Raw genomic sequence first — 23,060 nt, forward strand, 5'->3', positions numbered from 1 at the left:
GGCTTGGCCTGGCTGGGGCTGTTCCTCCAAAATGGTGGAGCCCCGTTGGAGGGGGAGCAGCCAGGAGACTATTTATCTCCGTAAGGGGCCTCTGTGCTCCCTGCTGCCCAGGGGGTTAGAGTGCCCAGAGATCCCCAGATTCCCTGCTTCTGGTCTAAGTGACCTGTCCTGCCCCTTTAAGATTTCCAAAAAGCACTCTCCAAACCAAAACAACAACAGCAACAATGAGAGAGGGAACAGAAAGAAAGAGAAAAAAAAAAAGGAAAAAACAAGCGATTTTTTTTTTTTTTTTTTTTTTTTGTCCTCAGGTGCCGGTCCCAGGCACCCGCTCACTGGTCCTGCTGCCCTGTCTCCCTAGCACCAGGGTCCCTGTCCTTTCAAGGCTTCCAAAAAGCACCCACCCACCGGTCCCGCAGGGAAGGAACGCTCAATATTCTTTGTCCTCTGGCACTGGTCCCACGCACCCGCTCACCAGTCCCGCCGCCCTGCCTCCCTAGCACCGGGGTCCCTGTCCCTTCAAGGCTTCCAAAAAGCACTATGCAAAAAGAGAGAAAAAAAAGGGGAAAAACGCGCGATTTCTTCCGTCCTCAGGTGCTGGTCTCAGGCACCCACCCACCGGTCCCACAGGGAAAAATGGGGGATATTCTTTGTCCTCAGGTGCCGGTCCCAGGCACCCGCTCACCAGTCCCGCTGCCCTGCCTCCCTAGCACCGGGGTCCCTGTCCCTTTTAGGCTTCCAAAAAGCACTCGCAGAAAAGAGAAAAAAAAAAGGGGAAAAACGCGCGATTTCCTCTGTCCTCAAGTGCCGGTCTCAGGCACCCGCCCACCGGTCCCGCAGGGAAAAACGGGGGATATTCTTTGTCCTCAGGCGCCGGTCCCAGCCACCCGCTCACCAGTCCCGCCACCGTGCCTCCCTAGCACTGGGGTCCCCGTCCCTTCAAGGCTTCCAAAAAGCGCTCGCCCAAAAGAGAAAAAAAAAAGGGGAAAAACGCGCGACCTCCTCCGTCCTCAGGCACCGGTCTCAGGCACCCGCCCCCAGGTCTCGCAGGGAGAAACGCGGGATATTCTTTGTCCTCCGGCGCCGTTCCCAGGCACCTCCTCACCGGTCCCGCCACCCTGCCTCCCCAGCAACGGGGGCCCGTCCCTCTAAGGCTTCCAAAAAGCGCTCGCCAAAAAAAAAAACCGCTCCGGTTTCTCTCCACCCGCCGGGAGCCGGGGGGAGGGGCGCTCGGGTCCCGCCGGGCTGGGGCTTGTATCTTACCCCCTTCACAAGGCGCTGGGTTCTTGCAGGTGTGGATGTGGTCTGGATGTTGTCCTGTGTCCTGTGGTCTCTATTTTAGGAAGATTTTTCTTTATTATATTTTCATAGCTCTATGTGTTTTTGGGAGGAGATTTCCACTGCTCTACTCACGCCGCCATCTTGGCTCCGCCCCTTCATCCATTACTTTTTAATTCCCTTTCCCATGTGGTTTTAAGTGTGGTCCTGGACCAGTGGCAGCAGTGGTGCCTGGGTACTGGTTGAAATGCAACACTTCAAGCCCCATCCCAGACTTTCTGAATCAGAAAGGCAAGGGTGAGGTCCAGCAGTCTCTGCTTTAAGAAGCTCTCAGGGTGACTGTGGTGCTTCTGAACTAGCTGGAGGACTCCTACTCTACAGCATTACTGACAAATGATTGTCCAATCTCTGCTTGACCCCCTGCAATGGAGAAATAACCATCTCTGAGCAGTCCCCTAAAATGCCTCTTGCCCAGACCAAATTCCTTGTCATTTTGTCTCATTAGTTCTAATTCTACCATGTAATTGAGTCATTTTGGGAAGTTAAAAAAAACCCCAAACACTGAGTACTAGGTACCTTACTTTGTTTACATTATGTTTGGTTAAGAGTTGGATGTGCATCAAATTGGGTTATTTGGAATCTATATCCTTACTGACATAATTTGCATAGTTTATAGATGTTGAATAGCACTGGAAGCAAATAGTTTAGTGTTTCTGTATTCAGATTCTTTTCAAGATAAGAAAATTCTTATACTTAAAGACAGTGAATTATAATGTGAAGGGAGAAGTGAAATAATGGAACAAACTCTGATCTGGTTGTAACAAGACCTGAGTTCTGCTCCTACATCAGCTATTGGTTAGCTCTGTGATAGTGAGTATGCCATTTATTCTCTCTGCACCTTGTAAATCAGGGGTTTGGATTAATGGTCTATTATTTGGGACTATATGAGTCTTACTTTGGGAGGTAGCCTTTATGAGATATCATGAGAGATCTATGTCAGCTGTAAAGAATACATAATGTCCCTCAAGAACATTTATGGCAAAAATCACAGGCCTGAAGATACCAATAAATGGAAATACATCCTGTGTTCATGGATAGGAAGAATTAATATTGTCAAAATGGCCATCCTGCCTAAAGCAATCTACAGATTCAATGCAATCCCTATCAAAATACCAACAGCATTCTTCAACAAACTAGAGCAAATAGTTCTAAGATTCATATGGAACCACAAAACACCTCGAATAGTCAAAGCAATTCTGAAAAGGAAGAATAAAGCTCCTCAACTTCAAGCTCTATTACAAAGCCACAGTAATCAAGACAATTTGGTACTGACACAAGAACAGACCCATAGACCAATGGAACAGACTAGAGAGCCCAGATGTAAACCCAACCATATATGGTCAATTAATACACGATAAAGGAGCCATGGATATACAACGGGAAAATGACAGCCTCTTCAACAACCGGTGTTGACAAAACTGGACAGCTATATGCAAGAGAATGAAACTGGATTACTGTCTAACTCCATTCACAAAAGTAAACTCGAAATGGATCAAAGACTTGAATGCAAGTCATGAAACCATAAAACTCTTAGAAGAAAACATAGGCAAAAATCTCTTGAATATCAACATAAGCAACTTTTTCCTGAACGCATCTCCTCGGACAAGAGTAACAAAAGCCAAAATGAACAAATGGGACTACATCAAACTAAAAAGTTTCTGTACAGCAAAGGACACCATCAATAGAACAAAAAGGCACCCTACAGTGTCAGAGAATATATTTGTAAATGACATATCCGATAAGGAGTTAACATCCAATATATACAAAGAACTTACATGCCTCAACACCCAAAAGGCAAATAACGTGATTAAAAAATGGGTGGAGGATCTGAACAGACAATTCTCCAAAGAAATTCAGATGGCCAAGAGGCACATGAAAAGATATTCCACATCACTAATTATCAGGGAAATGCAAATTAAAACCACAATGAGATTATCACCTCACACCAGTTGGAATAGCCAACATCGAAAAGACAAGGGAAACCCTCCTACACTGCTGGTGGGAATGTAAACTAGTTCAACCATTGTGGAAAGCAATATGGAGGTACTGCAAAAAACTAAAAATAGAAATACCATTTGACCCAGGAATTCCACTCCTAGGAATTTACCCAAAGAAAATATGTTCTCAGATTCAAAAAGACATATGATACCATTTGACCCAGGAATTTCACTTCTAGGAATTTACCCTAAGAATGCAGCAGCCCAGTTTGAAAAAGACAAATGCACCCCTATGTTTATCGCAGCACTATTTACAATAGCCAAGAAATGGAAGCAACCTAAATGTCCATCAGTCGATGAATGGATAAAGAAGATGTGGTACATATACACAATGGAATATTATTCAGCCATAAGAAGAAAACAAATCCTACCACTTGCAACAACATGGATGGAGCTAGAGAGTATTATGCTCAGTGAAATAAGCCAGACAGAGAAAGACAAGTACCAAATGATTTCACTCATACGTGGAGTATAAGAACAAAGAAAAACTGAAGGAACAAAACAGCAGCAGAATCACAGAAACCAAGAATGGACTAACAGTTACCAAAGGGAAAGGGACTGGGGAGGATGGGTGGGAAGGGAGGGATAAGGGTGGGGAAAAAGAAAGGGGGCCTTATGATTAGCATGTATAATATGGGGGGTGCATAGGGAGGGATGTGCAACACAGAGAAGACAAGTAGTGATTCTATAGCATTTTACTATGCTGATGGACAGTGACTGTAATGGGGTTTGTAGGGGGGACTTGGTGAAGGGGGGAGTCTAGTAAACATAATGTTCTTCATGTAATTATAGATTAATGATAACAAAATGAATTTTAAAAAAAGACATATGCAGTCCTATGTTTATTGCAGCACTATTTACAATAGCCAAGATATGGAAGCAACCTAAGTGTCCATCAGTAGACAAATGGATAAAGAAGATCTGGTACATACACACAATGGAATATTATTCAGCCATAAGAAAGAAACAAATCCCACCATTTGCAACAACATGGATGGAGCTAGAGGGTACTACATTCAATGAAATAAGCCAGGCTGAAAAAGACAAGTACCAAATGATTTCCCTCATTTGAGGAGTATAACAAAACAAAACTGAAGGAACAAAACAGGAGCAGATTCACAGACTCAAAAAATGGATTAGTGGTTATCAAAGGGGAGGGGTTGGGGAAAGTGGGTGGGGAAGGAGGGAGAAGGGGATTGAGGGGTATTATGATTAGTACACATGGTGTCGGGGAAGTCATGGGGAAGACAGTGTAGCACAGAGAAGACAAGTAGTGACTCTGTGGCATCTTACTACACTGATGGACAGTGACTTCATTGGGGCATGGGGGAGGACTCAGTAATATGGGTGAATGGAGTAACCACATTGTTTTTCTTGTGAAACCTTCAGAAGAGTGTATATCAATGGTATCTTAATAATAAAAAAAATCATAGGCCTGTTTCTTTAAGCACCACTTGCATTCTTCTTTGGGATGTGGGTCCTAATTCTCTTTGCTTTAGAAATGAGCAATAGGTGGCTTGGCAGAAGAGAGAACAGGTGTAGAAGGAGCTAACAGGGGCTTTTGAAGTGACAGACTTGCTTTCCTGAAATAAGCTTCAGCCTTCAGCCAAATGACTAGTGTAGACTTCCATAAATAAAAAAATCTCATGGTAAATATAGATTCATTAAAGGGTCTTAAAAATAGGATCTAGGCTTGGGCTGCAGGCTTGGGTAGGGGACACGATGTACCTTTCCTCTTTCTCCTGTCCTTTCCTTCCTTTTTCTTCACTCACCCATGAGCTTTTATCTGAAAGGATGTGTCAGGACTCTGGTTATACATAATCAGTTGGCTAATTTAGTTCAAAAGGTACTTATTTTTTGAGTGATGGATACTGGAGTGGCTATAGCTTCAAAGGAACAACTGCACATCTGGGGCCAGGTGCTGGCCTGCCTTGATCTCAGCAGGGCATCTGGGATCTCGTCCATGTCATGCTGCCATATGTTGACCCTCTCTGTTTGTCTCAACTCAGAATTTGGACGCCCCAGAAACAGATTCTGGCTGCCCAGCTGGGTTCTTACGTCTATCCTGTGATCAGGGGAGAGGTCCTGTGATTGATAACTCTCCCAGAAGAGCATGGAATGGTGTGGGGCAGCCACCCAAAAGAGTGTGTGTGAGGTAGGAGTGGGGTCTAGTGGATGCCACCAGTAGGGGAGGGGAGATGGGCGGATGAACATCAAGTGTCCGAGCTTCCAGAACTCCTCAGGGGTATAATTGCCATGACAGCAGCAAGAGGTACCACCCAAGGGCTCTCAGGACACACTGGGATATTTCAGTACCTTTGAGGGCCAACTGGCAGAAGGCTGACATCCAGTGGCTGGTTTAGATCACAGAAGGTGCATCCAACTGTATTTTCTTCCTAGGAGCCTTGTAAGAATTGGCATTCAGTAATATTCACTGACTGACCGAATGAATGACACAGCTCTTACATGGGCTAAGGGAGGACTCCTGTTCTACATTAGCCCAAACTGAATTAGTTTAAAAACTGCTTAATTGTGAATGTTTTGGTTGCAAGTGACTGAAGCCCATCAGAGCTATCTAGGAAAAGATGGTCTTTTCTGGGATATCATTTCTGGCAGGCAGGGACATACTTGTACCAAGCCCTGAATGCCAGGGAGCCTCTGCCCCTTGTCTTCCCTCCTCTCGAACCTCTGCCCCATTCTTCCATTCAAATGTGGCAGTTTGGCATTTTTTAATTTTTAGTCCTCCTTGTCATAAAATAGCTGCCATGCCTCCAGGATTTGTATCTCCTCTACTCAAGAGTCCAGAGTGACTGAGTTACCTTTATCCCCATTCCAAACCCAGAGCAGGCACCCTGTGCGGCCCAGCTTGGGCTGGGGTCCTCCCCTGGCTCAATCAACCAAAATAGCCAAAATGGCACTTGGGGAGGGTGGCACCATTGTGATATGTGCATTTGGCTGTAAGGTCAGTTCTTGGAAAAGGGAGAATTAAGCAGACAACCCAATTAGTGTCTCCTACAGAAGCCAAATAGCATAATACTGGCTTACACTTGCATAATGCTTAAAGAATAGTTGACATTCATAACCTCATTTGATTCTTGGTCCAGCCAGATGAGGTAGGCAAATCAGGGATTACTAGTCTTTATTCCCTATTTACTTTATTCACTGTGCCACAGGGTCTGTTTCATTCCTGTCTCTTGCTTGACCCACATTTATTGAGGGCAGAGACCATATCCTATTTATCTTTGCATCTATATCCTCAATACCTAGCTCTGGGCTTTGTACACGGTGGCATCTAAGCAATGTTTATTAAGTTGAATTCCTATTTCACCTATGATAAAACTGAGGTATAGAGTACTGAATGGCTTCTAGAGGGGTGACTTGCAACCGAGTTCTCATTTCTCTGTGTATCCAGTGGATGATTCTTAACAATAGAGAGAAGCCGTCAAGGGCCCCAATTGTTTTGTAGCTTACACCAGGTTGCCAGCTGGCAGAGAGGGTCTGCAACAACTGAGGAAGATCATGCTTTAAGGCACGGGGCTCTGACGTTACAGGCCTGAAGTCTGGTGGCCTGCAGGAGGACAGTCTCAGCTCTTCAAGAAGGGTCTTTGTCAGAGGAGGCAGACAAGCCAGTAAAGAAGGCAGGTTATTAAAGCTTTCATTTCCCTGGGACTGACTTGGCTACCTTAGCTGCCTGACACTTGAACATGATGGGAGAGGAGAGAGAAGCTGAGGCGGACACTGCCTTTTCGGGAAGCCTTCTACTACACAGCAGGAGGCAGTCAGGGACACTTATAAGCTGAGGTTTATGGTCTCTGAACTGGGTTAGGTCTTCCAGTTCTGCCACTCACCAAATGGCTGTGCCACCTCTTTGTGTGCATCCTCCTAGGGCTGTGTGAGGGCTATGTGAAAACACCCAGGGTGAAGACCCTTGTGGATGGCAGGTCATTATATAAATAGCGGTGCCTCTCTCCATTCAAAGCAGGACAAACAGGAATTGTGCTAGGCAAAGATAAAGAAGGCCAAGTGTCTTTGCTCAAAGACGTGATGATGTTCAAGGGAGAGGAGCTGATGGCAGTGCAGTGGTGAGGGCTCTGAGGGTGGGTCACTCCCATGTGACCCGGAGAGGAAGTCTGCAGTGTATCTGTAGGATAGTAGGATAGTTAGGATGGGGCTCCCAGAGTGCGGAGCCTTGGCGTGGGTCTTTAAAGGATAGGTAGGACTTCATTAGGCAGAGGATGCTATGTTTGCAGGAAGTGGTGGAATTACAAAAGGGTGATTAGGAAGACATAGAATTACTAAAGGGCCAGCCAGAGGGTGATTTACTACTGTCAGGTATTGCCTGAGCCTTCATATTTATGCTCTACAGCCCCCACTGGGCCATCTGACTTCAGGGGTACCAACCAAGAACACTCTTTGAAATCACAGGCTCTTAGAGTTCCTTTCCCCCAGCCTGCTGGTGGCATCCATACCTCTGCTCAGCTCTGCTTCTGCACAGTAGGAGAGGCCTTGAGAAAGGACTTGGTGCCATCTTCTCCACCAAGGTAGGTAAGGATTGGTATCCGCGTTTCATAGAGGAGGCAGCTGTGGGGGAAAAGCCCCCCTGAAAACTGGGAACAAGGAACCCGGGGCCGTTTCTCCTCTAACAAGATGCTTCTTTTCCCCTTTGAAGTTGCAGATCTCCATTTCAGGTAGTACTGGAGGTCTTACTTACACTTTAAGTTCAAATCCCTTCTTATGAAAAGGAGAGAAGCTGAGACAGGGAGGAAGCAAAAAGAGTTGGGTGGGTGCTGAAGGGGTCACAGACAGAAAGCTAAACTTCCCCCGCCGCGAGCGGATTCAGCACGTGTAGCAGTCCCACCCAGGGAAAGGCTCCCTGCCCAAACCACACACCGTGGGAGCTCCGGGAACCACGACCGCTGTTTTCACAACCAATGGCTGGAAGGAACCCAGGGGTATAATTTCAAGGGTTTAAGAGCCTCTCAAAATAAATTGCTATTATTTTTCTTCTTTCCTTTCTTTCTTTCCTACCCCTATTAGTGACTAGGTTCACGGCCCCAGAAGAGAGCAACAGCAGGGCTAGAGCAGACAAGTGAGGGAGAGGAAGGTGGGGTGGAGAGGAAGGGAGAGACGGGACGGTGTGCACAGACCAGGCTGTAGCTCATGAGGTGCACAGATGGCTCAGCATGTCGAGCTGTGGGGAAGAGGCAGGGGAGAGGCGGTCACCGTTGGAGCAACTGGAGTGACAGGAGACAAGTGTGCTTACTGCGGGTTATTAATAGCACCAGGACACAGATTTACAACCAGTGGTTTAAATTAGGAGCAGAACAGTCCCAGCTAGCCAACTCCACACCTCAAACCGAAGTCACCCAAAGCGTGCAAAGCGAGCGCTTTGAATCCAGCTCAGCCAGTTTACTAAGCAGGCTGCCTCAGGTAGGAGCCGCCAGATCCTTGGGGCTGCTCCGGCTGCTCTGTGCAACTCTGCTCCTGGGGCACCTGCAACGGATCACAGGGCACCGTCTCCAGAAGGGAGGGAGGGCGGGAGGGAGAGAGGAAGGAAGGAGAAAGAAACACAGTTTGCTTACGTCAGAACTTACGGTCAGGCCAAGCCCCTCTGAGGTTTTCTATTCCCCCATATCCAGCCTCACATTTAAATGGGCACATTATTCCATTTAATCATGAGGGAGAAATCCTACCTATGGCATGCTGGAGGCCCAGAGGTGGAATTTGGAAATCTAAACATCAAAAGGCAAGGAATAAATGCAGAACTCCCAGCCCTGATTTAGAGGGTGGTGCAGAGGGCTGTGGGTGCCTGGTCAGGAACGGTGACCGGCGTGTGATCTGGCCCAAACCCAACGTCCTCTGCACTCTCCTCCAGCCCAAACAGACATCCCCAGCCCACCGTCCACACTGGGCCACTGGCTGATCCAACCTCCAAGTCTCTCATTAACATGACAAAACACCAGTTTCACCTTTAAGACTGCAGCGTTTTCAGGAACTGTGGATGAATGACCAATATATATGCCTTAGGATTCATTATATCACAGGCTCCCATTACCTCTCCTACCCCTTAACTACCTTGGAACTCATTCCTACCAGGCTGGCCTCTTTGCTCTTTTCTTGAACACAAAGTCATGTTCCTGCCTCACGGCCTTTGCACTATTGTTTCCTCTGCCTGGATGCATTTCCCCCAGATCTTTATGGCTGGTTTCCTCAATTCCTTCACATCATTATTTCAAAAAGTCATCTTGTTAAGGAGGCCTCCTCTGGTCTCTCTGAAATGTTACCCCTTCTAACATTTAGTTTCCCTCTCACTCCCTGCCTTTTTTTCCCCTTAGCATTGATCCCTCTCTAATAGTACATTATATATTTTACTTGCTTATCTTGTTTGTCTGTCTCCCCTGTTAGAAGATGAGATTTATGAAGGGATTTTTGTCTACCTTGCTCATTGCTGTATCCTCAGGGCCTTGACCAGCATCTGACACATAGTGTACAACTATTTGGTGAGAAAATAAATGAATGGGGTAAACAATAAGAGATACAAAATCAGCTGTAAACCTTTCAGCAAGTCATTTATACTTGCTAGGATTTGGTTTCTTGGATGTAAAACTGAATTGCACTAGATGGCCCTAAGAGTCCCGGCAGCTGACATCCTTGAGTTAACTGGAAGAACTGGAAGCAGTTGTGTGGCAAGAAAGGGTCTGAAGAGGGTCTAAAGATTTGGATTCAAGCCCAGTGATATCACTTGTCTGGGTCTTAGATTCCACAACAAATTGAGAGGGCTCCACCCAGCCACCACTAAGGTTACCTTCAGCACTTAAAGTGTCACACTGGAAGAAAAATGTCATTAAAAAAAGAAAATATGGTCTCTATACCCCTTAACACCACACGGTGGCACAGCTGTATACCTTTGTCTCTAAGAGGGCATTGCGCCACATCCATAACTAAATGTCCTGGCTCTTGTAAAACGCATTTTTCCTGGACAGCTGTTAAAGCAGCTCATTCACCAGATCTTACTAGATTGTTTAAATAATAAATAACAAAAATCGTTACACTGATTTTTTTTTTAGATAAGAAGGTATAAATCTCAAAAGCACAACAGTGAGCTGAAGTTTCAACTAAATCTTTGTAACCAACATTATTTAAACACCAAGCTGAAAAACTGGAGAATAAAAGAATTCTATGCCAGTGTTTGGTGAGTGAGGCCACAGCTACACCACATTAGTTCTAAAGTAAGTAGCAACATATCTCTTTCCACATTACCAAGAATGTTCCCTCTGGGAGGTAGGAAGGATAGGGAAGAAATGGACTGCTTATATGCCAGGACTTTTTAGTTTGCTTTGAAGAGCCATTAAAGACTCTGATAAAGAAGATTGTGAACAGCACACAAAATACAGTAAGTCCTCAACTCATAGTAGCCATTTTCTTTTTCTTTTTATTAAGGTATCACTAATATACACTCTCACAAAGGTTTCACATGAAAAGCATTGTAGTAGCCATTTTCTTATTGTTACTCATATTATCACTATTATTGTTACCCTTGAGTTAGTTTTTTCCACTCCTCTACCCTCTCTCCAAAAAACAATAATGTTTTTAGATTGAAATTTCTTTCATTATAAAAAATAAAAGTGGTTTCGTGGCTCTTTATTCTAATTACAAAAATTACATGGTTATTTTAGGTATATGGAATTTACAAGAAAAATAAAATGAAGGCAATACAAATTACTCGTTCTCTACCACTCAGCTCAGAAATAACTAATAATAAGATTTGGATACTACGCCAACACATCCACACATCCACAAATGTATTACTAAAAAAGCTAAATTCAATTGAGTAAATTTTAAAGATCTTACTGGCTTTATTCAACGGTTCATGAATCAAACAGCATCCCTTCTAGCAAAGAGAAAGGAGCTCTGAGGAGCTGTGAAAAATGAAACTCTTAGAGGCAAAAGCAGAGGGAACCAGGAAGTTAGTCAGGCAAAAGCAGACTGGTTATGGCAAGGTCACTTTCCATTAGGGGATGGCAGGGGTCTGTCAGTCAGACTATCTCACTAGTGCTGATCAGGTGATTCCTGATTGGTTTAAGATTCCACTTCTGGAGATGCCTAAACGGCAAGTCTTGGTTTGGTAACATGGGGCTCAACATAAGTGAGTCCATTTGGGGCCTGTTGTCTTGTTTTTAAGAGTATAAGGGTTTTTTTTCATTACTTTTTGAATTATTATATTACATGTCCACATCATTAAAATTTTTTCATGATGATCACTAACAAGAGCACACTTTTCTGATTTGAAGTTAAGTACATTTAAATGTAGACAATACTGAATAATAAAGGTCACAGAAAAAAAAAATTAGTCCTAACCCCAGCATCTAGACTGGAGATAATTGTTCACAATTTGCTATATTTCTTTCAATATGAATGCAAATATATTTTCCATAAAATTAGAATCTATAACATATACAGTTCTTTCCCTTAATTTATCAAATTTATTTTAAATTACATTAAGATTACAACAGATAGTCGTGTTTTTTCACTTTATGTGATCATTTTCCCAGTCATTACTTATTTTTCAAAAATCCCCAAGTGTAGGGATAATTTTCTCTTTAATGGAATCCCTTTTGTTGATTGGATCTTTTTGGGGGTTCTTGACTAAAAGACTTCCATGAAGTCCTTTCAGAGCCAGCATTGCTGTAAGAGGTGTAATTTCACAGAGGACTGTCCCATGGGCTAGCTCTGCAACCAGTCTGAGTGAAACAGAAATTCTGTGTGACTGTCATTCCTTGATTAAAAGCTCTGATCAACGTTAAAATGCAAGTCACTCACCAGAGGTATGACATTCTCAACAGGTGCTACAGTACAGTTATTTTCTGAACCAAGATTTCATAGAACGTAGGAGGGAAACGAAGGAGGGAAGATTTCTTACTATTTTGATGTTTCAAGCCCCATTAACTCTCAGAAAATGAATGAAAATACTCCCGATGGCAATAAGAACATTTACAATTTCTTGAGAACCGAATATGTAATAGGTACTGCTGGGCTACTCCTTACTTCATCTAATTCCCACACCAGCCTCATTTTACACATAAGGAAATGGAGGCTCAGAGAAATGAAGTGCCTTGTCTAAACTAAAGTGACTACTTGTGCAGGGACTTGAACCAGGCGGGCTGTTTGCCTCCAAAACTCCTGTTCCCTCAGCTATACCACACACTCCCCCAAAACATCTACTGAAAATCATATTTAATTTATAAATCAGGAACTAGGGCTCCTCTCCTGAAATGGTATAACATGAGAAATGAGAGGGGTGGGCTGACTTTTAGAAAGCGCACTGTCTGCCTAAGGGATTTTGTTGGCAGCCGCGCCCAGAAAATGGCGCCCAATGCAGGGCAACAGGAAAGCCCCGAACTTCCTAGCGACAAAACATCCCACGTCACTAAACCACATGCTAATTGCGCCTTAGCATAAGGACCAATGAGACCCACCAAATTGTTATGCTAATGAAGCGTATGGAGCCGCACCAACCAGGTCAGAGCATGAGAACTATATAAGCAAGCCTCTCCTTCCCCTCTGGGTCCTGCCCAACGCATTTGTTTCACAAAGAGCTGAAGAATAAAGCTTTCTGCAGAAGAATCCTGCTGCTGTTGCGTTCTGTTCTTGCCGGTGAGGACGGGGCGCGCGACAAGTGGTGCCGAAACCCGGGAACCAGAACATCACCGGCACAGGGAGGACCCTTCAGACGCCTGGAGAGGATTCAGAACTGCAGGCCAGAAGAAAACCCGGAGGGGGTAAGTTCTGAGAGACGCGCTCTTTAGGGTGGTGGCTGATGGTTCTCTGTAGATAAAGAGGCACCATGGGGAATGCACCGTCATTAGTCACGGTGCTGCAGACAGCTCTCAAAGAGCGAAACTTGAGGGTCTCCAGCAAAGTCTTAGGATCTTTTGTAAAGGAGATAGACCGTGTAGCCCCCTGGTTTATTTGTTCAGGGTCCCTCTCAATCCCGAGTTGGGACAAGTTGGGGAAAGATCTTGATAGAGAAGAGGAGGAGGGCTGCCTGAGGGGAGGCACCAGACCCCTTTGGAAACTGATTAGAGCTTGTCTGCAAGATGAGAGGTGTGAAAAGGTAATAAAAGAAGGTCAGAGAGCCTTGACAGATATCCAAGAGAGCATGTCAGAAACGGAACGGGAGACAGAGAGCGCGCGCGGCCGAAAAAAGGCCACAAAAACTAAAGTAAAGAAACCCCAAAGTGAGGGAGGAAGCCCGCCTAGGGCAAAAGTGAAAGAGCCCCAAGAAGCGAGTGACGATCGCCTCGGAGAAAATAGTAAATACCCCTGGAAAGAGTTGAGGGACCTCCAACTTTCCAGTAGGGAATCTGAGGAGGAACTAACGTCCGCAGAGGAAGGGGAAGAAAATAGAACCGCAGAGTGCAGAAGTAAGGGAACCAGCAAAGTCGAAAAGCGGACCAAGGAAAAAATGAAAGTAGGGTGCCCCCCGATGCCCTTTGCCCCGCCACCTTACGTGAGCGGCGCACTCTCTTTTTGCCACCCAGATACTCTTCAGGCAATTAGACAAATGTTTCCTGTATTTGAGGATAATGGCGTACGCTCTCACCAGCCCCTGAGCCATAAACAAGTTAAGGAGTTAGCGGAATCCGTTCGGGCTTATGGAGTCAGTGCTAACTACACCATAGCACAGATTGAAAGACTAACAGAGACAGCAATGACACCCGCAGACTGGCAATATGTAACTAAGGCATGCCTTTCTAGTATGGGGCAGTACATAGAATGGAAGGCACTGTGGCATGATATCAGTATGGCCCAGGCACGCGCAAACGCAGCCGAGGGACAGCCTGCGTGGTCATATGATATGCTGACGGGCCAAGGACAGTGGGTAGCCAACCGCCTTCCCCTTACAGGTGTACGCACAAATAAACACGTGCGCCGCCAAGGCATGGAAAGCCCTCACCAACAAAGGAGAAGTGTCAGGCAATTTAACAAAAATTATTCAAGGGCCGAGCGAGCCATTTTCTGACTTTGTCGCTCGTATGATGGAGGCCGCAGGCAGAATATTTGGAGCTCAGGAACAAGCGATGCCCCTAGTGGAGCAATTAGTGTTTGAACAATGTACCAAGGAATGCAGACAGGCGATAACACCCTGGAAACAGAAAGGGATACACGCTTGGTTGAAAGCCTGTAGAGAAATAGGAGGACCACTCACCAACGCGGGCCTAGCCGCAGCCATATTACAGAGCCACAAACAAGCCAGGATCACTAACAGAAGTATTAAATGCTTTCACTAATCTGTCACGAGGCCTGTCCCAGTATCTTTCAGGAAACTGGTCCCAGGACTTCGATGGAGCACTAGAAGAACTGTGGCGAGAAATAATCCACATCAACTCCACCCGTCTAGATATCTCCGTAGCAGAAGGACTCTCTTCCTGGTTCCTCAGAGCTCTCTCCCACGTCAAGGAGTGGGCGGGCATGGCTGGGATGGGCGTGTTCATGCTTGGAGGTCTCATGCTCCTACTCTGGTTGTTATGCAGGCTCCGCAACCAACATAAGCGGGACAAGGTGATCCTTGCTCAAGCCCTAATGGCGATAGACGTTGGCGCCTCTCCCCAAGTGTGGCTCAACATGCTTAAGAAGGAAGCTCGGCTTTAGCTTGAGGTAGCTCTTGCACCCTGAGCCCATGTGGCACTGCACCAGGCCCGAGTACCTCATTGCTTAATCACAGCTTTCTCTAAGAAGCTCATGGTGCAAGAGGGTTGAGAAAAAAGGTCCAAACCCTTTGTACCAAGCGATCCCAACACCAGCCAGAGGATGCGAGGCAAAGCACTGCAAGAGGTCTTGGACCCCTCTGAGAGGCATGCCTGACTGCATAGGGGTAGATGCCCAGAACCCCTCTCCAAAAAGGGGGCATCAGAAAGTGTGATGGAGGTCAGGCCTCTGTCTCCGCCTCTGCTGGCAAGTTCCGCCTTGAGCTTCTATTAGACAAAAAAGGGGGAGATGTTGGCAGCCGTGCCCAGAAAATGGCGCCCAATGCAGGGCAACAGGAAAGCCCCGAACTTCCTAGCGACAAAACATCCCACGTCACTAAACCACATGCTAATTGCGCCTTAGCATAAGGACCAATGAGACCCACCAAATTGTTATGCTAATGAAGCATATGGAGCCGCACCAACCAGGTCAGAGCATGAGAACTATATAAGCAAGCCTCTCCTTCCCCTCTGGGTCCTGCCCAACGCATTTGTTTCACAAAGAGCTGAAGAATAAAGCTTTCTGCAGAAGAATCCTGCTGTTGTTGCGTGCTGTTCTTGCCGGCGAGGACGGGGCGCGCGACAGGATTTTAGCACCAATTTACTGATTTAAAATACAGTAATCCCCCTTATCTGTGGGGGATATGTTACAAGACCCCTAATGGATATCCTAAAGGGTCAATAGTACCAAACCCTATATATACTATTTTTCCTATAATACATACTTATGACAAAGTTTGATTTATGAACTAGGCACAGTAAGAGATTAACAACAATAACTAATAATAAAACTGAACAATTATAACAATATATGGTAAAAAACTTACCCGAATGTGGTCTTTCTCAGAATGTCATATTGTACTGTACTCACCCTTCTTGGGATGATAAAATACGCACGTGAAGGGATGAAGTGAGGAGAATGATGGGGGCGCTGTGACCCAACATGAGGCTACTATTGACCTCTGATGATTCATCAGGATAAGGGGGCACTATTGTATTACCCAGCAGGAATGAGGAGAGGGGGACACTGATTTACCAAACTATACTTTAGGCTCAAATAACAATAATAAGTACTTTTTGATAGATTCTGTAATAAGCACATAACATTTATTGTGTCATTTAATCATTCCAGGAGCCCAGTGAGATAGGTATTATCACTCCCCAGTTCCAGATGAGGGATCTGCAGCACAGTGGGGTTAGCGTGCTCACTGCAGCCAGTATGAATTGCAGTTCAGTCAGAATCCAAGGCCTCAAGCTCCAACCATCAGTCATGCTGCCTGTTTTTCTTCCTTTTTCATCTCTCCTTCTCCCTCCTTCCCTCTCTCCCCCCTTCCTTCTCTCTGTTCTTCCTTTTCTCTCTCTTTTTTTTTTTTAAAGGGGAGAAATCTTAGTTTTTCTCCCTGTCAAGAAGCCTTTGCAGTTTTCTAGGGTGGCATTAAAGGAAGAGGGTGCTGGCCAGGGGAAAGAAGCCAGTAAATATATTGACTATTTAGTGGGTGCTAAGCAGCATGCTCAGAGCTCTTGTATGACTTGTCTCATTTAATCCCATAAACCTCTAGAAAAAGCAGTTTCTATCATTCTGACTGCTTAACAATGAGGAAACTGAGATTCAAACAGGCAGCTTACCCAAAGCTTTTAATGGGCAGACCCAGGATAAATCATGATCTTCTGGCTTAAGTCTTGTGCCAAGCTGCGGCACCGATTGCTATAATTTGCTCCCTGACTTATACTCTATTTTTTGGTGTGGTAGAGAAGATGGTCCTTTTCAGGGTGACATTTGTCAATGCTAGCTCAAGAAATTATGGTAATTCCACCTGGCTTCCAAAGTCTTGCAATTTACACTTCTCTTATTTAGTCAACTTTATTTTCCATTACTTCCTTTCTGCACTCTCCTCTTCTCAAGCTGGTATTTCCCATAGTGCTATCCATTACATTAATTTGCATTTCCATGTTTTCTATTCTCCAGTGATCAAGTTGCATATATCCTTCCATGCGCAACTTAAGCCCATCCTCGTACACTCCTCATCTATTCTAGTCCTCAGTGACAGTGACATTGGCCACCTTCCAGCCTTGTGCAAAAGCTTTCAGTGATAACCTTTTACCTGCTAAACAAAGCCCAGGCTTCTTTGCCTGGTATTCAAGTCAGTCATTCAATCATAAATACGGACTGAGAGTCAATTACATGCTAGACAATCTCTAGGTGCTAGAGAAGCAGTCAGATGGGTCCCTGCCCTTAGGGTGAACAAACTGGACACTAAATAATTACAAATAATCAATTAGATAATTATTAGCATGAATCAATGATTGCAAGGTGGTCTCAACCTATTTTCAGAGTCCCTTCTCTTCTCTTCTCCCCAGACAGGCCTGCTCGTGCTTTCCCACCTCTGCGCCTGTTTCCGTACTCTCCCTCTGCTCCTGAACATGGGATGTCCCTGACTTTAGCCAGTCTCCTTCCAGGACCTGCGCTGGTTTCGTCTCTTCTACAAAACCCTGCTGCACAGCTTTAGCCTGAAAGATCTCTTGTTTGAAGTACTTATTCATTCAACAAATATTTACGGAATGGCTTCTTGAAATATTTGATGAATGACTTTTTATGATATCCTAAACATAGGCTATGGTATTATGGTATTAAAGATTGAAATTCTATGGGGGAGTTAGACTTTTCCTACTGGTAGAGATCAAGGACTTTTTTTCCTCTTCTCCTCTGGATGGGGGAGGAATAGAGATCCATAAAACTGCTAAATAAAATTGCCTAATTTCTTATAATTGTACTACTTGAAAGAGCTCTACTGCTGACAATTTTCTCTGTATCTTTCTGGGTTTTTTTTTTCTGTTTCTATTTCTGCATGTATGTCTACCCATTTCTAAAATTTCTTTTCCCTCCAAATTAAAATTTTACCAAGCAAACCTTTTTTCTTAGTCTTTTAAAAAACACAAAGTATCTCTACTCTTACTGTCCTGCTCTCTTCTGCTTGGGATGGAATAGTTTGTTCTAGGGGGAACAAAACCTAGAGAATTTACTCAAAGACTCATCCATATCTTTTCCAGTTCACTATCCTATGCACAATAAGAATCTGAACATTGTCTTAGAGCATTTACGCAGACGTCCTTTCTCAAGATCTGATCTTCGGAACAGCAGTCTTACCTCTCTTTATCAAGGCCGTACATGTGAGGAATGCCTAGGTATACAGTGCAGCCATACTCATATGTAAACCACAGAATACCTAGCTTACAGGAACATATTCTGCTCCCCTAAGGATGAGCAGATTGTACTACAATGTTAAATACTTGCCCAAGGTCATGCAGCTGGTGGGGGCAGAGCAGAAGATGCCAGCCCCAGTTATCTTTCCAAATTGCCCCACTGTCTCTAGTTTGTCTAACAACCCCAAACTAAAGTGAAACAAAGTACTCTTGCTAAATGAATCATATCTATTTCTACCACTGAAGGGGAAAAAGTAACAGTTTTGTAGAGATTGGGCTAGATTTTTCAGGATTGACTTGTTTTGAAATGTCAGAGAACTTTCTCATTGGAAGTCTACATTGCTATGGTAGGGGTAAATCAGAAAAGAAATATTAGGGGCCACCTATCTCACTCTTTCTTCATGTTTGAGAAATGGAGGATGTAGAAAAGTTGGGCCTTGATCATGAACTGCAGCAGCATTGGCTTATATGTATAGTCTACTTTGGCTGTTCATCTGATTTCTACAGATGCCACCATGATCCTTAGTGCAATTCCCCCAAGCACCCTCAGACCAAGCCCACCTCACCACTATCTTTCCCAGCCTTAGTGTGAAGCCCCAGCAGGCTGGTCTCCCGCATTTCTGAATTCTAAAAATTGACAATATTGGAATTTCTACAGGAACCTGGGAATGGGCGAGCTGAGTGAAGGCTTCACAAGGGCGAGAACTGTTGTCTCAAGTGTTCTTCTAGAGAACATCTAAAAAGGGAATGAAGGGTTTCGGAGTTGGGGTGGGGGTGGGGTGCAATTCAAACGAGTGGAGCAGAAGCCGACCCACCTGGTTGGAACTACGGCAGTGGCACCGAGAGGAGAATCGAATTGTAAGAAAAAGCTGAGGAAGAAAAAGCTCCGGGGGTGCAGCCCAGCTCACTTCTCCTGAACTCACTCTCAAAACTCACTTTCGGATCAAGAACATAGATGCTGCCAGACGGAGCCCCTCCCCATCCAGAGCAAACTACAGCAGCACCCTACTGGAACCTTTTTGGGCTGAATGAAGGCTCCGCTTTACCTTTCAGGACCCACCCAGACCTCGACAAACACCCAATGAAGCCGCAGCATCCTCCTGCCGGGAGGGGTTGAACTCTCGCAGGAAATGGACAGGTATCGCCGACCAATGGTTGGAGCTGCCGCAGACCAATGGGAGCGAGAAATGGGTAGACCTGGGCTTTGAGAATGAGAAAGTCCGCACAAAGGGGCGGAGCTGGGGGGGATTGCGGAACGGGGGCAAGGGGCGGGTGTCGAAGGCGAAGGGGACGAGAGGCGAGGGCCGGGTGGCTGGCCGGGCTGCCCCAACCACGGAGGCAGGAATCTGAGGCCGGGTCCGCGGCCGCCAATGGGGAGACGGGCTGGCGTGGGGGCGGGCCCGGCACCGGGCGGCCCCGCCTCCTCGGGTCCGCAGGGCTGGGGCGGAGCCAGGCCCACGTCAGGTGGTCCCGGGCGTGCCGACGGTGCTAGGGGCGGGGCGCGGCGCCGAGAGGGGAGCGGCGGCCGGCGGGCGGCAGCGGGCACCGGCCGCGCGAGCAGGTACCCGCAGCGGAGGTGGCCAAGCCGCCCGGGGGGCGAGCAGAAGCCGGAGGCTCTGGCTTGCCGCGCCCCCATGCTGCGGTGAGCCCTTGCATTCGGCGCACTCGTCGCCGCGCCGGCCCCAGCGAGCCGGCTTTCCCCGCCCTCCTGCCTGGGCCCTACCTGCGGCCGCCGTCGGGAGAGGGGGTCCCTCCAGCTTTGCGGAGCCGCATGAACAATAGGCGGCGGCGGCTCCTGCGGGCGGCAGCAGCCCCGCACCCTATGGATCGGCCGCTCCATGGAGCCCTCCAGAGCGCTTCTCGGCTGCCTGGCGAGCGCTGCCGCTGTCGCCCCGCCGGGGGAGGATGGAGCGGGGACCGGGGCCGAGGAGGAGGAGGAAGAGGAGGAGGAGGCGGCGGCCGCCACTGGGGAGCTGGGCTCCGACGCGCCGCTGCCTTACTGGACGGCCGTGTTCGAGTACGAGGCGGCGGGAGAGGACGAGCTGACCCTGCGGCTGGGCGACGTTGTGGAGGTGCTATCCAAGGACTCGCAGGTGTCCGGCGACGAGGGCTGGTGGACCGGGCAGCTGAACCAGCGGGTGGGCATCTTCCCCAGCAACTACGTGACCCCGCGCAGCGCCTTCTCCAGTCGTTGCCAGCCCGGCGGCGAAGACCCCAGTTGCTACCCGCCCATTCAGTGTAAGGCGAAGGCGGCGCCCCGGAGTCCGGCGAGGAGGGAGGCATGATGGAGACCTGGGGGTGTTCGTGGAGGGAGGGGATCCTTCCTGGAGGGCCAGCTTGCGGGTGGGGAATGGTTGACCTGTGGGCGCGCCAGCTCGGTCTGCAGGGGCTTTGGTGGGTGCGTTGCCTTAGGTAGAGTCGCCGCAGGCCTTCCCTGGAACCTCAGGCTTCTTTCTTAACCTTCATCTGACCACCTCAGCAGCAGCTTCTGGCTTCCACATCCTGAAGCCCCAGCATGAAAATCTCCCTCATTTCCCACTGTCCCACCCGCCCGTACATCTGAACGGATTTCACTCAAGCTGGTGGTTTCTGTCGTAACCTTAGTCCCCAAATTAGGGACCCTTCCGACCTGTTCTATCGTCTGTCCCCGCCCCTTAAAGGCATTTGCTTTGAAGGAGATAGGGGTGTCTCCCGCTGGGCTGGGCTGGCTCACTAGTCCCTGAAGCCTGCGTGAACTCAAGGCTGAAGTGTCTGAAATGTGTTGATTTCTTGGATCCTAATCCTGGGTCTCAGAAGTTGTACCTTTAGTAGTTTCACTGAATAATGTGCTAAGAAGTGTGTGTGTGTGTGTGTGTGTGTGGTGTGTTTAGAAGCAAGTGATGGGTAGAGAAATGATTGGGTGGGGGAAAGTATGTCGTTCCGCCATGAGAGATCAGAAGCACAAGGTACAGTGTCTACATCCCAGACTCTTGGCGCCCTGGCTGTTAAGGCAATACATTTTCTCCTTTTTTCTCACCCTGCATCCTTGCTTAAATTTGGTATTTGCCAAATCTCAGGAGGACCATGCCCAGGGGTCCTTCCAAGGACCTTTCTTTCAGTGTCCTGGTTTTCACCAGTTTCCCAGGAGCCCCTTGCTTCACATCCTGTAATGAAATTTCCTTTTTTTTTTTTTTAAAGGAGTTAAATTGCCACTAGAATCCCTTATGCAATTATGCTAGGTGCTTTTAGAAGAAAAATGTAAATATCTCCTTGTGCAGCTTATTTGAGAGTTTCCATAATTTCTTCCCTACTAAAAAGGTATTGTTAATACATATTTATTGTTATTTATTCCATATTTTGTGTGCTTTGCATTTTAGTTGGTTAAAAACATTATTACCAACAGCGGACTTTAGACATTTAGTTTTAAAATTTCATTTGTATCAGTTATCTTTCTGGACGTGTAACTTATTTTCACCTGAATAATTGTGTTACTTTATCTTTAGATTTTTTAAATATCACTGAATTTTAAAATCAGTCTGTTTCCTTGTTTTTCTACTTCTTTTTAGTAGTGTTTTGACTGTCAAATTGATATTCAACTCTTTAATTCCCTTTGTTTCTCCCTCTTATTCAATTTAAAACTTCCTCCTTCTACATTTTTATCTTTATAATGTCTGGAGGCATCAAATTACTCTAAATTATTCCTAGGTGTTAAATATTTTGGGCTCTAGTACTGGGAAGATAAGGGCTGTCTATCCTAGCATAGTGTGTGAAATAGTGTTGAAGATGAACTTGGTTACATATTGGAAGAAATATTGGGAGACTGGCCTGGCATGTTAAAAACAGTGTGGCTTTAAACAAAAGTCATATTTTGATTTTTTTTGCAGTGATACATTGTGATTTATTTTTCAGGGACAGCTAATGTTGGAGTAGAAGAGGTACGTAAGGCTTATGAGCAGGAACTCAGTTTCTTTAATGTCTCTGCTCTGGGTCATCAGAGTAGTCAGAAGTGAATATGACTTAGGCTGGAAGATCCCATCTGCAGAAAGCCAGGCATTATCACAGTGTGCTACTACATGGGAGCTCCTTTTTCTTAGGACTTCGTCTTTATTGGAACAAAAGTTACCTTGGATAGAGTAGATCCTTTATCTTAGAACTCAGATGATGGGAAAGTAGGAAGTACACAGTGCTTACTGATAGAACTGACTTGAAGAACATGGCATTTGAAGATCCTGGCAACTTATTCTATTTAGCCACACCAGGAATGCTGATCTTGACTGAAATTAATTCTTGATAATTCAGGAAATTTTATCCCAATCAAAAACCAATTAGAATATCTCATGAAAGATAGATACTGTATTAAAAACCTGGGATAAAGAAAAAAGATGAGATGTTTATAAGTCACGCATAAAGGAGGTTGGTGAGATAAATATGTAATTTCAGTGCAGTGCCTCAGTAAAAATGAAAGTCGTAAGTAACTGACAGGTGTGCCTCTGATCTGTATGCTATATCATCAGTTCAGTTAGTGTCACTCAGAAAATAAAGGTGATTGACAACCTTGTTTCTACAGACTTGGAATGAAATTGTGCTACTGACAACTTTTCCCCAGTTGCCCTTTTGAACTTCCCCTCTGGGGCATGAATTATGATATTAGATGGTGAGTAGAAGACACTAAGTCAAGTAACAATGTTCAGGTTTAGTTTTAAATATTGGTTTTCAAAATGAAGGTTTTTTTCAAACTTAATTCAAAACATAAGATAGGGAGGTTACAAAGTCTTGTGACAAAGAAATATGTAAGTGATAT

At 45.8% G+C, this 23,060-nt stretch overlaps 1 protein-coding gene and 1 long non-coding RNA gene across 5 annotated transcripts in view; one reads left to right on the forward strand and one right to left on the reverse strand.

The window, feature by feature from the left end:
* LOC118972206 (uncharacterized) overlaps positions 1 to 20,137 on the reverse strand; it is a 49,987-nt gene extending 29,850 nt beyond the window's left edge. Inside the window, exon 1 of one of the 2 annotated variants that reach the window (XR_012133765.1) lies at positions 20,004 to 20,137. This is a non-coding gene — a long non-coding RNA (uncharacterized lncRNA). Of the gene's footprint in view, positions 1 to 19,095; positions 19,448 to 20,003 lie in introns of those variants that run through there. The other variant, XR_005061058.2, reaches the window with a different exon arrangement.
* The window catches only part of MAP3K9 (mitogen-activated protein kinase kinase kinase 9), a 77,541-nt gene continuing 74,094 nt past the window's right edge, over positions 19,614 to 23,060 (forward strand). Inside the window, exon 1 of one of the 3 annotated variants that reach the window (XM_017639954.3) lies at positions 19,614 to 20,518. In XM_017639954.3, the coding sequence (XP_017495443.2) occupies positions 20,119 to 20,518 (400 nt within the window). In that variant the 5' untranslated portion in view covers positions 19,614 to 20,118. The remainder of the gene's footprint in view (positions 20,519 to 23,060) is intronic. The other 2 variants (XM_017639955.3, XM_017639956.3) reach the window with 2 other exon arrangements.

Source organism: Manis javanica, chromosome 8 (assembly GCF_040802235.1).
Source record: "Manis javanica isolate MJ-LG chromosome 8, MJ_LKY, whole genome shotgun sequence".
Classification (NCBI taxonomy): domain Eukaryota; kingdom Metazoa; phylum Chordata; class Mammalia; order Pholidota; family Manidae; genus Manis; species Manis javanica.